This window comes from Acartia tonsa, chromosome 8, assembly GCF_053477335.1.
Source record: "Acartia tonsa isolate MP-2025a chromosome 8, ASM5347733v1, whole genome shotgun sequence".
In the NCBI taxonomy this organism is placed as follows: Eukaryota; Metazoa; Arthropoda; class Copepoda; order Calanoida; family Acartiidae; genus Acartia; species Acartia tonsa.
The window spans coordinates 17,110,058-17,125,602 of NC_137267.1; the positions used below are offsets into that span (position 1 = coordinate 17,110,058).

At 34.5% G+C, this 15,545-nt stretch overlaps 1 protein-coding gene across 1 annotated transcript; it reads right to left on the minus strand.

Moving 5' to 3' along the window:
• Nucleotides 1-772: 772 nt before the first annotated feature.
• LOC145326501 (uncharacterized) lies at nt 773-4,015 on the minus strand. Its single transcript, XM_080169873.1, has one exon. The coding sequence runs from the start codon at nt 4,013-4,015 to the stop codon at nt 773-775; it is 3,243 nt and encodes a 1,080-aa protein (XP_080025999.1).
• Nucleotides 4,016-15,545: the final 11,530 nt, after the last annotated feature.

Sequence of the window (15,545 nt, forward strand, 5' to 3'; positions counted from 1 at the left end):
CTTTTATGTTCTGGAATATATACTATACATACGGACGGTCGGATAGACCAAATATATTCGACTTGATCCGTAGAAAAACTGTAAAGCTTACCATATTAGAGGTCATAGTATTTGTGATATTTTTATCGCCTGGTCCGTCACCAGTTCATGGATAAATGGATATATTATCATATGGATCTTACACCACATTTTCATGTTCTCTAATAAAGTGAAACACGCAGCAGGCTAAAATAATGATCCACCCCCTTTTACCCCATCCTAGATGAAAGAACTGGCTATTAAGTGGTGCCCAACGAAGATATAATCTATGCTGATTATCAGAACCTTCTTTAGAAACCAGGCATCTATCTTTATTAAAAGAAAAAAAAATTCTCAAAGGAAGTTTAAAGTCCTTAAGTGAATTACGAACCAATAAAAAAAATTATCCGAACTTACGTGTTTTTATAATAAAAATACTCGCTGAATATTTTTTCATTTAGTTAAATCTATTAAAAAAGATTGTCAGAAAACATGTAAACTTTTCAAATTTTTTGCCCTGTAATCCACCTAAAAAAACCAAGGGGTTTTAGGTTTTTAAAAAGAAAGCAAAAATTGTTTTAAAAATAAGTTTATTTTTCATTTTTCATTATTTATATAAAAAAGTTTTCATTCACCCCATGCATGTATTTCACAAATGAATAGACTCATTACTCACACTGACATTACTCAATAGCATTTAGATCCACATCTTCTTCTTCTTCTTCTGAGGCGTTCTGTACCAATAGTACACTGCCTACTGCTCGTGCTTTAACGTCTTGTGTCTGGCCAGGTTTGCTACTGTGATCATCATCCCACAGATGTCACATCGGGATCTTCTTGATGGAGGTCTTGGTCCCGGTGGTGGGGGGTTCTGCCCCCCGCATGTTCTCCTGTGCCTTGCAAAGTTGCTGGTTGTGGTCTCCCTTCCACAGTCTCCACATCTCCTCCTGTTCGGATCCTGTGAGGCTTCTCCCGAGCAACTTTTCTGGTGGTTTTTCAAATTTCCTTCTGCTTCAAACTCCTGATTACATAATTGACATTTGAATGTAACCTTGTTCTCCAATCTTTCATGTAGTCGTCTTCTGTGTGTAATAAGTCCAGCTTTGCTCTTGCAGATCTTTTCACAGCCTTCAAACTCGCATGTAAAACCTGGCATTTCATCAGGTTCTTCTGGTCTCGGGTTTCTCTCCATTCTACCATCTGTCCATGTCTTACCTCTGCTGTTTTCCCACTTCTCCAGGTGGTCCATCCTGGCCTTGACAATGGCTTTCCATCCTTTTCTGTCCTTGGTTAGTGTTCCAATATTGGTCCAGTCAATCTGTGCCTCTCTTAAGATGTTTTTCCAGTACAAGATAGTCTTTCTCTTCTTTCCTGGAACTTTCTCTCTGGTCTCTAGGTCTTCCATCCAACCTAGCACAACTGCTTTTACTGTTCTGTCATCTTTGAGTCTCATAACATGACCTATCCTCTCCAGCACTCTTTTTTCTATCTTCCATCTCAAAGATTTCACTCCAAGGTCTTTCCTTACATCAAACATGTTTTTACCCTCCTGTTGCATCTGAATTAGGGGGGGGCCTGTCCTTCTGCTCCATATCTGTCTGTACTTCTTGTCCATCATACTCTGTAGCTTCTTGATCTCTCCTCCATGCCAGGTTCTTGCTTGGCAGTCAAACAGGACTGTGCTCTCCACACATGCTTCCACAATCTTAGCTTGACTCCTCTTGGACAACTTGCTACCTTTTAGTCTGTTTTTCACTTTCATCCAAGCTGCTCCTCCCCTTTTCATTCTCTGGCTTGTGTCATTTTTTTCACCCATCCAACTTCCCAACATTCTAATTTTCTCACTCTCCTCTGTTCCGAAGTCTAGATGTTCTTCTTTGTCATCATTGTTTCTCTCTTCAAATTTTGCCATTATTCGTTTTGTTTCATCTACTCCTTGTTGTAGTTCATTCTTCCTGCCAACTATCGTCGTATCATCCGCAAATAGTCCTTTATCAATTTTGATACGTTTGGCTTCTGAGTTAGGTTTTTCCCATCGGCTTGTTCCTGGGAAGCAGCTTCCAGGTACAAATTTAAAGTTTAACCCGTAGTCCATGTCTGTCTCCTCTGCTTTGCGTTTCCTGGACTTAGCCGCCAGTCTCATCACTGCTTGGTGAAAAATGTTGAAAAGTGGCGGTGAAGAGGGGCACCCTTCCCTTAGTCCTCTTTCTGGCACCCACGGTTCACTTTCACCTGATCTGCTCTTGATTCTGTACTCTGTACACTCATGTAGGTCTTGTAAAATTCTCAAAAATCTCTCTCCAATTCCATACTTTTTCAGGATTTGCCAGAGTGCTGGCTTGTTAACCCTGGGGTAAGCTTTCCGGAGGTCCAAAAGTCTGGCAGCAGGTCTCTCACCTTCAGGTATAGTTTCTCCTGCCTTCTCTGCTCGCTTGAACAGGTCTCTGGTGTCCTCCTGAATCCTTACCATGATCTGTGTCACGTCCGCTGTAGATCTTTTCTTTCTGAATCCTGCCTGGTCGTCATCTAACAATTTCATTTCTTCAGCCCATATCCTTAATCTGCTAGCAGCTATTCTGGCGATTATTCTGGATCCCATTGCTAGTAAGCATACTCCTCTGTAGTTGTTGACGTTGTTTTTGTCACCCTTCTTGAACAGTGGAATCACTTGTCCAATCTTTAGTGAGTCGTCCCATTCCTCCTGTCCCTTCTCCCACATGTCCTGAATCATTGTGACTAGTTTATCTATAAGCTCTGGTCCTCCATTTAACAGGTATATCAGTCTGACTCCGTCTTTTCCTGGTGCTGATTCACTCATCTCTTTCATTTGTTTCAGTATCTCTTCTCTTGGTGGTGTTGTGTTTAGTAATTCAGCATATTCTCTGGCTTCCTCTGTGTTACTGATGTCGTCAATAAGATTTATTATGTCCTCTATATCCTCTGGATTGTTTTCGAATCTGTCCTTTGAGATAGCTTGGAAATGTGTTTTAAATTCCTCTGTTGTGATGTTTGTAGTCTCTGGCGCTCTGGTGATACCTCTTGAGCCTAGTTTTTTAAGATGTTTATAGACTGTTCCTTGATCTCCTCTCTCTCCAGCATCTCTGCAGTCATTTAGTATCTCTTCCCACCACTCTTTCTCCCATCTAGCTGTTTTCTGTTTCAAGTCCTTTCTGGCTTCTTTAAGTTCTTCTCTCACTGGCTGTCTTGCTAATTCTATTCTTTCTTTTTCTCTTCTAGTTGTTGCTGCTCTTATGTCGGACGTCAGTTGATTTCTTCTCTGAACTGCTCTTGTAATTCTTTGTCTCATTCTCTCAATCTCTTCATCTCTGCCAATCATCCATGGATTCTCTACTCTTTTTTCTTCTGTTCCACAAGTTTCTGCTGCTGCCTCTGTAGTAACTCTGGCTATTTCTTCCCACCCTAGTCCTTCAGTCCTTCTTCTCTCATTGATCTCCATATTTTCCAGCTTCTCTTCCACTTTTTGTCTGTATGTTGTAGCATGTTCAGCTATTCTTAGTTTTTCCCATTGCACTCTTGGAACCTTCTTCTCCTGTCTCCTGGGAATCTTTGGTTTGTCCTTAAGCTCTATTTTCATCTTCTTTGGTTTATGATCCGACAGTGATGCTTCCATCACTGTATGCACCTTTCTGACTAGTTTATGTCTTTGTACGTTTTTCATTATGAATCCGTCCAGCTCATACCATCTTCCAAGGGCGTTGTTGAGCCATGTCCCTCTTCTTTTATGGTTGTAGTAGCTATTCACATAGCACAAGTTGTTGTCTTCTAGCCATCCCAATAAGTCTAGTCCTTGATGGTTGGTTGTCCTTATCCCAAAAATGCCACATATGCCCTCCCGGTCCTCGTTTCTACCAATATGTGCGTTGAAATCTCCCCCAATAATCAGTATGTCGTCCTTCTTTGCCCATTCTGCATGTTCTTTCAGATTTTCCCTTGCTCTTTCTATTTCATCTTCATTTCTCCCATTCCACACTGGCATATACGTGGATGTTAATGAGAAACCAAGTGTTTTCACCGAAATAGATCTTTCACTTCTCTTGGTCTTCTGGCCCTAGAAGTTCATTGTCAATATCATCATCATCAGATAGGACTTCATCCACAACACCACCCTCTGTACCTTTGCTGCTTTCACTGCTTGTGCTTGATTTTGCCATTGTCATGGGCTCGGGAAGAGATATACCCCAATGAAACCCCTAAAACCTGGGTAAAACCCCTATTACCAACGGACTTGGGTTTTTTTTTTAACCCTTACAGATCGGGCCCTAATTCCCACCATAATAGATCGGAGGGGGGGGGGCTCCAAGAGCCCCCCCCTCTATCTCGGCTCCTGGTACAGATAAAGACATAAAATTTTTTTCTGATGGTTCATGTGTATTTTTAGAGAAAATTATTTTTCTAGTCATAGCAGTCAGACCGCTCCTTAGCCGCTTTTTAGCGGCCAGACGCTAAATTTTTAAACAGCTGTAGAGCGGCCAATTTTGCAGCTAGGATGACCAAATTTTAGGACGAACTTTTATTTTTCATAACAAAAAAATTACCTTTTCTGATCATCGCCAAAAAAACGGCAAATAATGGAAACCGCCATTTTAGGCGGTTACAGCGGTAAAACGGCGGTTGGCGGAGCAAAATAATATTTTTATCTGTTTATTTTTGCTCAAGGATTTACCAATAAAAATTATAGGTCTCTAGCTGTAATAGAAGCCACGATATTTATGATACATGTCTGTAGTAAAAGCCGGACAAAAATCGGTCATAAAGTCGGTCAGGGAGCGGTCAAACGGTCATAACACCACTTTTCTCAGAAGGTAATTGATATCTAAGTATTCACCAAAAAAAAATTAGGTTTCTACCTTATACACAAAAGTCATAATGTAGAAATTAAGATTTATTTAGATTTTTTCTATTTCTTTTTCTTCTACCCAACCGACTTTGACCGGACACCACGACCGACACAGACCAGATATCCTAATAAAATCAACTCTTGCCGACGTATAATTACTAAACTTAAAAAGTCATGAAGTTACAGCTCTCCATCTTACCTACAAAAAAAATGAGATTGAAAAAACTAGAGGGGGGGGCTCTTGGAGCCCCCCTCCCCCCGATCTGTAAGGGTTAAGAAACGGGTTTTGTAGTAACTGTATGAATTGGGGAAAATATTGTTTTGCTAACTAAAAATTCCTGTTTGATGAATTAAAAATTTGGAGGGATGGTTAATCAAGCTCTTAAAATGGGTGGATTTGATATTTCAGAACAATTGGATTTTTTTCGTAAAAATTTTGTAAAGATCATAATATCCGTCCATGAGATCTTTCTGGACATTCACATTACACTCACATAAATTACTATTTCAAATTATAGAATTTGTTGAGAAAAAAATACTATTAAATAGTCTAGTTTTAAAGACAGACAGAAAAGTGAAACTGTTTTTATAATCTTGTATAAGAATAGTATCTACAATGAACAAAAACTATTTAGCCTAATATGATACTTACATATGCAAGATAATAAACTAAGGTTTAGTTTCTTCTAAACAAAGGACAAATATTTGCATAAGAAGATGTTCAATTATTTTTAGCATTAATTTCAAAGCAAAATAATCATAAATAGATGATCATTGGTATAGTGAAACTTCATAAAAAAATAAATACACCTATCTTAAATAGACGCAGAGGAATCACTTTACTCCATGATGTAATTTTAAAAAGCAATCAAAAGGCACTCCAAATTGCGTCAACTTTTATAAAATACTTCCACTATTAGATTTTTACTATTTCAATAGTAATATTTTTTACCTTCTTTATAACCTTGGTAAAGTCTTAAGTGGGAGAGATTAGATGATTAAGTCTGGAGCTCATTTTCAGTAATCCTATTTACTTACAATCATCCACCATCAAGGGCCATCATGGTGAGAAAAATTAAAGGTTGAAGAATAATTATTTCTAGTATTATGAACAGCTTTCCGCGGATATAAAATGTACAATTATAAGATTAAAACTAGATTTTTAAGCCCCGAGGTGCCGAAGGCATAGTTTTTTCGTTTGGATTTAAACCAGTTCTAATCCACCGGATTCGAATAAATACGAGAATCCTCAATCGTTACTTTTGGTTTATTCAACTGTCTTTTATTGATCTTCGTTTTAATAGACGCTGTCATTCTTGTTATGATACATGGAAATATTGTTTCCAGAATGGCTTCGAAACCGATTAATAACCTCTGTATTGGAACCGGTTTTCAGCCTTACGGAAAATTTTTGTACAGCATCGTATCACAGACAATTTTCCACAAATATTAAAACAAAGATCATAAAATTAATACCAGTTTTGTTAGATCGGGTCTTTGGCTCCTCGGGGATAACAATACAGGTTTTAATTTTTAATATCCGCGAAAAGATGTCTATAATCTATTCTTCTTTTCCTAAACTTTTCAGTAAGTAGTAACTAATCTTCAATCAAGAGTAATCAAACTTTGTACTATTGGCTTCTATTCTAGCATAAAAAAAACATTTGATTGTGTTCAGATAAGGCCTAGTCTCATAAGTGATTATAGTATTAGAAAAACATAAAAAATGAAATATATGATTAGGCTGACTTAAACATGATATTTGACATGTAATTGTGGAAAATTTAAAAACGTTTATGTTAAAGAATTAATTTGAGCTCTTAATTTATTCACCTCTAGATTGATGCGCTTCTCATTTACAAAGTTTTTTCTTACAGAAGAGAGGGAAATCGTATCAAGAAAAAATCATTTAAAAAAATGGGAGATGGGGACTAGCCTTCCTGCCTTTCCCTTAAGTGCCCCTAGAGGCCTCTAGAGGGCGTACCCACAAGTGCATACAAACCTAAAATCGTTTTAACATCATGATAAAGGAGCAGTATTTTTTTTGCAATTATATCTTAGAAAAAAGTAATAACTACTAAATGCAGGAATAAAAAGATATTTTTATTCCCAAAATAGTTTAAAATGTAAAAATTCTAAAAAGCGGTAGGTGATCATCATTATGTTTAGTACCGACATTACCTGTCAAAACACGTTTTTTTAAAACTTTACTCCGCTCATCTACAACATTTAGAGATTAATAGATTCAAGATGATTAAAGTCACTCCACAGATTATGACGTCATACGATAGAATAGCCAATGAGAGGCCAATATACACTGTAATTGACCAATAGTAAAATTTATGCTGGCCTCTCACTGACTATTCTATCGTATGACGTCATAATCTGTGGAGGGACTTTAATCATCTTCTTCATTATCCAAAAAAACTAACAGGCGAAGATTTTTGTTTATGTTTTTATTTTTACAAATTCTCAATATAGATTTTCAAAAAACATTAAGAAATACCTACCTATATTTTTTTTTATTTTAAACATCAAAAACATTGAAAAAAAAACATAATCTGCTTGAGAATTGCCAAAACTCTCTAGAGCTTATAAAAATGTTATATTCTTTCCTTAATTCCTGAGAAAGTATAAAATGGTATCAAGAATGCTCTGAAATGAAGCAAAGAGTTTATACTTTTTCTTTGCAATAACTTGACAAGAACAATCATATCCATAACAAGGTCAACAGAATTATAACTTTTCTATAATTATCTGATCGTCAATCTAGGTAAGTTGGAACATTACCATCATTTTGAAATAATAATAACTTTTTTATATAAAAAGCAATTTATTATATGTTAAGCAATGGTTGTTTGTAAGTTTGATTTGTTGAGCTTGCTTTTATAGGTGCTGTCATTCTGTTGTAGAATAAATTATAAGGTTTAGTGAATTTTTTTAAAAATCATATACGAAATTAAAATGTTCTTATCGACAATTATTTATCACTTTAAGATCTTACGACCTAAATCAAATTGAGATATTACTAAGGGTATCAATAGATAAGACAATGGACGAAAAATTGATGTAGATCTCTCATTGTGAAATTGAAGGTTATTTAATTATTATTTATGGAAGTTTGTAGTACCCAATTAAGATGTCAAATGAGAGATTACTTTTATATAACTATTGAGACAAGCATAATTTACAGACCAATGTCCCCTCCCTCCCTGTAGATTTTAATTTTTAAATATTTACCTGGATTACCTATACAAAACACTATTGGGCATAATTATAATTGTAGAGTAGCCATGCACAACAAAAGTATAACAACAGTTATGTGTGTGTGTGTGAGTTTAGGTGTGTGTATTTGTGTGTGTGTGAGTTTGGGTGTGTGTATTTGTGTGTGTGTGTGTGTGTGTGTCACATGAAGTAGCTATGAAAAGCTAGATTTCCTCTTAACATAAAGTTAAGTTCCAACTAACATAGAGTAATTACATGCAGTTTTTAGAATGGACAAAAGAACACTTTTTTTCATTATTTTTTTTAAATTTCCAATATGGCTTCAGAGCCGATTTAAATCATATATTTTTTCATTCATTATATGCGGAAAGCTGTCTATAATACGATGCGATAATTATTCACGGATTTTAAAATGTCCCATACTAAAAAGTTATTAAAAATGTTCTAATTAGAATTAACAAAAAGCCACTAAATTTTGATCATCCCTTATATGTAAAATTGGATATGTTTTCTTTATCCTTATTTGAAAACAACGGATATAGAATACACATGGATATATTGAAAGGGGGAAATTTGATAAATGATGATAAACAATATTGTCAATTTTAGGCAGCATATTAAATTTTAAAATAAATCTGCAGAAAAGGTTTTGCCGTTTAGTAAACTTATCAAACATACGGCCGAATACAGCATGCTTATAGAGGAGCTGGGCTACTACAAAACCTATTAATATTAATGATTTTAGCGGCTGCGCCCCTAACATCTATGGGCTCTATATTGGAAGGAATTTGAAAATAGCTTAGAACCATACCCAGACTTATCTATAAAAATATAATTGCCTAAAACTATCTCAACCGGGCTGTATGAAGCTTACTGAATCATCAGTTAGTTAGATCTTTCGCTACAGACATAAACAGCTTACTACTATATATAATAGAATTTTTAATTTTGTAAACTCCTTGATAAATTAATCTTATTTAAGGAAACCTGGCTCATTGCACTTGATGTTTAATTTTATCTTCTCTACAACAACATACAAGTTACAGTTCTGACAGTTCTCATAGGACAATACAATATTTAGTTTTAAAAGCGATGTTTTTCTTTAATAAGAGTCGGTCCGATTTAGAAAGCGTACCAACTCGTTACATGAATATCCATACGTCTATTTTAAACATGATGATTTTTGCCATTTTTAATAACAAATTTTTATGTGATTCCTAGGGCAACAGAGTACAATGTTAAAAGCGAAGCATCTCTATCTATAATACAAAGTAGAACGATGTTTGCTTGTCTGTCTGTTTGTTTGTAGCGACGTATCTCGCTAACCGCTGAACCGATCGGGTTCTCCTTTACAGGGTAGTTTCTCATAGGTCCCGGGAAGGTTTATAACTATTTTCTTGGGGGGTTGGACACCCCAAACCCCCCAAAAAAATTATAAATACCCCCCCCCCCCCAAAAAAAAAAATTCTTTTTAAAACTAAAATTAGAATAGTAGGGTCGACTAGCCCCCCCCCCCGCCAAAAATAAAAAAAAATCCCCCCTCAAAGAAATTTTTTTTCCATTTTTCTTTTAAATCTAAAATACGAAAAATTGGTTTGATCAACCCTATTGGGGCAAAGCCCCTAGAGGCTAGGGGCGAAGCCGCTAGTAATTAAAATAGCATTAAAAAAGCATCTCCATAAATAAATTTTAAAATGTAAGTTTGTCCTTTATCTGGTATTTAAGCAGTTTTTCAGCAGATTTACTTACAATTTTGTTTCAACTTTTATATATTTATACTTCTATCATTCAGTTCTGACACTCTACAAGTGTTAACGTTCGTTTCAGAGCTTCGCTTTTATGGATGTTGTCATCCTTGTCATTTTATAAGTTGTATCATTTTATTAGCTTATAAAATTGAAACGTAAGTAAAACATAGCAAACAAAAAGTGACCAAGTTTTAAAACATATTATCATATTAGTGTAAAAAGGGCATGTACAATTAAATCCTCCCCTCCCCCCGAAACTACTGCCGAGCCCTGATTTTGAAAGTTGGGCAGGCATTTAAAATTGAAGGTCATTGGAATGCAATTTTAACTTTCAAATTTGGTTTTAAAATAGTTGGTTCAACAATTCAACTAAAAAATAGTTTTCTTTTTATAGCAAAATACAGAAGAAAATAATGATCCTTGAATTTAACCCTTAACAGTCGGGCCCCTTGCCGCACCTTAATCGGTCGGGGGAGGCGTTCAACGCCCCCCCCCCCCCCCTATTATCTCAGTTTCTATTAAAGCTAGAGGGCTAAAAGATTTTGTGCAAGTTCCCTGTTTCAAAATGAATTTCCGAATTTAAGTAAGTCAAAGTCAATTATCGCTTCCTTCACCCTTTTATTTAAAACCTTTGTTTTTACTTTTAAAATTTTAAACGGCTTTGATTTTCTTTTTTTTTGAAGCTAGAAGAAATTTTATCTTTATGTAAATTTTACATTAGAAACACCAAAATATAAATTTCAGAGGCCGCAGCTGTACTTGGCTGCTGCCAGCCGCCGCAGTCGGCGGGAAAACGGTGGCGGATCTTTATGAAATTTTAATACGTTGTGTAGACATGTAAGAAAAGCTTAAGTTTAAAATTTGAAGTCTCTAAGTAAAAAATTGCGGCCACAGGAGATATTTAAAGATTTCTGGAGACCTGGAGGATCATACCTGGTACCTGAAATTGGTACTTGAACACCTGTATTTAATATGAGGATGTACTACTATAGGATATTTTAGTATTTTGGTAAGACAAAATGCTTTGTTTAAGTCAAAAAAATATTTGCTCTTTACCTGGATTACCCTGCCAGGTTTGCTGGCATCCTGTGCCCGCCGTGATGGAGATATTCAAAAAATTCAAACTCTCAGTTATGTGTCATACCCATACTTAAAAGTCACGCAGTTTGGGCTCTTTATCTTTCTCACACAGAAAATGAGATAGTTATATGCAGTTAAACAAAATATGCATGCTTCGCGCGTTAATTTATCAATAATTATGAAACACCTTTTACCTTTTACTGAGCAATTGGACACCTTGGGTGGTGTATCATCCCCAAAACACAAAAATTTACCCCCTTGATATTGGTTTAGGGTGGTGTCAAAATTTTCATCCCTGGCAAAACCCTGTACACACCACTGTGTGGATTTTTTATAGCTGATTTTCTTAAGAATACACTAAACATAAGAAACCTTTTAAGAGTTTAAAAATTAAGAATTTATTTTTTTTAGTTTAATTAAAGGCACACTAGTAATGTTAGGTTCATGTCCTTTCAACATACTTTTACTTAAGTATTCGACATTAGAACAACAATTTTTTCTGCAGGGAATGTATTTTCTCGGTTTTTATTTAAGATAGTTGACTTAACTTTATCGTAGGTTATTCTGGCTAATGAATTTCTACTTTGTCCGTTTTTCTGCATTTACTTTATTGTTTTTTTATCATTAATCTTAATTTTTATTTACTTTTATCATTATTATTCAGTCATTTTTATTGCGTTTGTCATATCCTATCCATTTCAATATTATTATCGTAATACGAAATGAAATGTTGTTGTTTTAATCAATTTTTGATAAAAGAAACTAATTCTACGTTAAAAAAATATTTTGATCATTCATTTTCTGGTTGGGAAGGAATATTTCTTCTACAGACAAATTCATGGCAGTATCAGTACCCAATCATTAGAGTAAAACAATAGGGGGGGATGTGTTAAATGGTAGTCCACCACCCCGTGGACTCTGTGCCGACTCTCAATTGGGTATCAGCCTATAGCGTCGGAAATATTAACACAGCCAAGTAGCAACAAAAAAGCAGAAAGCAATTTGCTAGCAGACCAAAAAGGTCTTCAACATCTTATACATCTATGTATATTTATGTATCTATTTTCAAGATACTTGTCCTTTCATTTGAGTAGTGTGATCTTGTAATTTATTTTCTCACAGATATAGATATTGATTAAGAGAAGGTTCATATCTTTCATTCTTGGAATAATACAGTAGTAGGAAAAATCAACCAGGTGTAATAATTATCCTTCATGTTAAAAGAAACATTTGTAAAGTTTTGTAAATGGAGTAAGTCACTCATAAATCAGACATGTGACGTCATAAAAATGTGGGAGATGAGAGAAGAAGTGGGAAAGAAAACCCCTAAGATCACTCATTTTTTTATATTTTAGTGACTTTTTCCATTTACAAAAGTTTCTATAAGACTCCAGTCAGAAGAGTGCAGAGGAGTTGTGTATCAACCCTTTAGTTAAAATTAATGGGGTTGGGGGAGATGGAGCATTAAGAGTTAAAAATTGCTAAATCCTTTTATAGCTACTATACAAACTTGTCAAATGAGAAAAAAGGCCCCTCCAATAAAAGAGATAATGTCAAATTAAGGGCTTTATTCATAAAGTTATATTAAAAAGTTTTAAACAATAATTCATCGAAGAAAGACCATTAAATTATTTTCACCATACTGTCATAATTTCAAAGTTATCATGTTTTCGTGTTTTGCTGCAACCTTGCAGATTGTACAGTATTACACGAGGTACTAAAGTCATGCAAAACAATAAATTAACAGAAAATTAACACACTTATATATCTAGATACTTTATGTTATCCGAGTACATCAAATGTTTATGGGAACCGTCAGCAATACGTGACAAAATATTTTGCAATCAAATACCATATAGAGAAGATTGATTAAAAAAGAAACACACAATTCATTTCAATTTTGCTTTCTTAGTTAAACTAGCGGCTGCGCCCTTTGATGGTCTTAAGTGAAGAGGACTTTTACCAGCCCATAGATCTACAAAACTCTGTATTTACAGGATATCCATACTTTTAAGAAGTAAAGGTTTCAGCAAACAAATTCCATGCATTTCATAAAATATGCTTATCAAGGTTAGGTAAGGTTGGAAAAGCCAAAACAAAAAAGCCAGGCGTTAAGTTTTTTAACACATCAAAACCATGAAAACGATTTCTTGGAGGTAAAGTCTTATTGTTAAGTCTTATTTTTAATCAAAAGCATTGTTAAAGTCAAAGGAACACTTAATCTTGGTTTTAGATCTTTCTGTAGGTTTACAGCTGACCAGTTCCAAGGGAGAGGGGGGGCAATGGGCTGTTTATTACATAATTGGTTATTTAATTGTGTCTTCAAAAGTTTCAACTACTTATTTTAATCTACAGAAGGGGTAAATTTGTATATCATTATGGTGGATCAATTTATCGGTCATTGTCTTATCCCTTTAGATCGCAGTATGAGAAAGAAATCGTTAATTAGATTATTAAACTATTTTCTATAATTGGATTTTTCTAGGAAATTTTGTTAAAAATATTTCACTTGAAATATTTTACATCTAGTTAAATGTAGGTAATTGCATAAAACTTTAGAATACTGTTTAGATAAAACTGCAAATAAATATATTTTTTAATTTTTTTAAATTAAATCAAAATATCATTTAGAAATTGGAAATCACGCTGATGAACATTTTCATAGTAATTTATATCTTTTTTTGAAGGAATGAGCAAGGTTGACCAAGGTTTTTATTTTGGGCGGAGGGTTAAATATCTCAAACAAGAAACTTTATTCAAAAAGCAGAACCCAATCAAGCTGGTCGATAAATTTTTTCCAGTATGGCTTCGAAACAGATTAACAAATTTCTATGAATGTTAAAATAAAAATCTTAAAATTAGTCCCATTTTTGTTGGCCCGGTACTTCAGCCCCTAGGGGCTAACAAAACTGGTTTTAGCCTCATTGTTGTTCAATTTAATACCCGCGAAAAAGCTATCTATAATGCTATAAATAACTATTAATGAATTTTTACAGTTTTCCTGAAACATTTTCAAGTTCTTCTGTATAAAGACAATTTCTCCTCTTTCTATTGTACTCAACATTCTCTTTCTCTTCACAATATTTTCTTTCTTTCCTTTCTTTAAAAGGACACTCTTTATTTCTATAAATTTTTACAACAATGTGGTCTTAGGATGTCCCTTGGCTTGAAAAAAAAATTGTCGGGGAAGTGAAGAGATAACTGGAATAATCCCCATTATTAAAATTATTCCCTATATCCTAATAAATGTATGAGTATAGATGTATAATTCAGATACCTACCAGGCCCAAGTAGTTTAGATCCTTTTTGTCTGCTAGCAAATTGCTCTCTGTTCTATTCTGACGCTTTTAGCTGATTTCAAAGACTCAATACAGGGTCCCCGGCCAGCGGGTAGAGTTACATATAGCTCATGTCCCATCTATTCTTTAAATCCCTTCTTTCCTCACTTCCACTAAAAAAAAGATAATAAACCTTATCTAAGTATCTTAAAAATATGCTCATATTGTCCACTACAAAGGTGCGCTGCTATAAGAACTCTAGTTCTTGTTACCACTTATTGAATAACACAAATAGCTTAGCTTATCTCACAATATATTTAACAACTTTTGTTACTTTTCATGACACTAGTGGTTTCGCCTTTAATATTGTTGATCCAAACAGTTGTAGCACTGTAATAGGATAATGATCAGCTGTATTGATAGAAGTCCTGTAAAGTCGTCTTCAAGACTTCTTATGGAACTGTTCGATTTCTTTATTTCTATTAACAGTTAATGAATTATGGCAACCCCCCCCCTCTCTTATTTGAATTGATTTATTTATAGAATTTCCTACGCCTAACCCCTGCAATGCTACCCAGTAATGAACAAACAAATGCCCCCCCCCCCCCATTATTTATAAGTTATTTTTTAAAAAGGGGGGATATCAGTTCTCCAAGGTTACTTTGTGTCCAATGACTCAATTTACTACAATTATCTAAAAAACATCCTATGTCATTCATAATGAAACCACAATCAGTTGGCTAGATCTTTTGTTAAACATACGCACAATCATCATTATTTATTTATTTATTTTATTGAAATAAAATAAGTTAAAAAGACAGAGTGTTCTTTTAAGAAGATTTGCATACAATTTATTGAGCAAATATTAGATTTACCAAGTGCAAAATGGATTAGGAACAAGGACAATTACAATAAGAAATGGCGCAACTTGGTTTATGCAATTAGGGTTTATAGGAAAGTAAGTTTTAATCATTATCTATAAGAAAGTTTTGGTTCTTTCCTTCAAAGATCATAACGAGCTCAAAACCACTTTGAATTTCAGAATAAATTGAAAACAAAATAAGTGCATTTTTTTCCTTTAGCTAACCAAACAGGGGCTCTAATCTTGCGGGGCTACCCTAAACCCTTTATAACCTAAATTCACCTGACAAGTAGAAATTAAAATTGCTCCCTTTCTTTATTTAAAATTCATTTCATTATTAGGGCAAACACAGATGTTTGAAGGATATCATATTTTTCACAAAATTTAGAGTCTTAGATCAGAAATTATATTTTCCTTATATAAAGATTCAGGATTTCTATCTGTTTGATACAAACTTATGTTGTTCTCCTTTACCA

Excerpts from the sequence above, each read along its gene's own strand:
- LOC145326501 (XM_080169873.1), bottom strand. The coding sequence starts at position 4,015 with ATGCCAGTGTGGAATGGGAGAAATGAAGATGAAATAGAAAGAGCAAGG.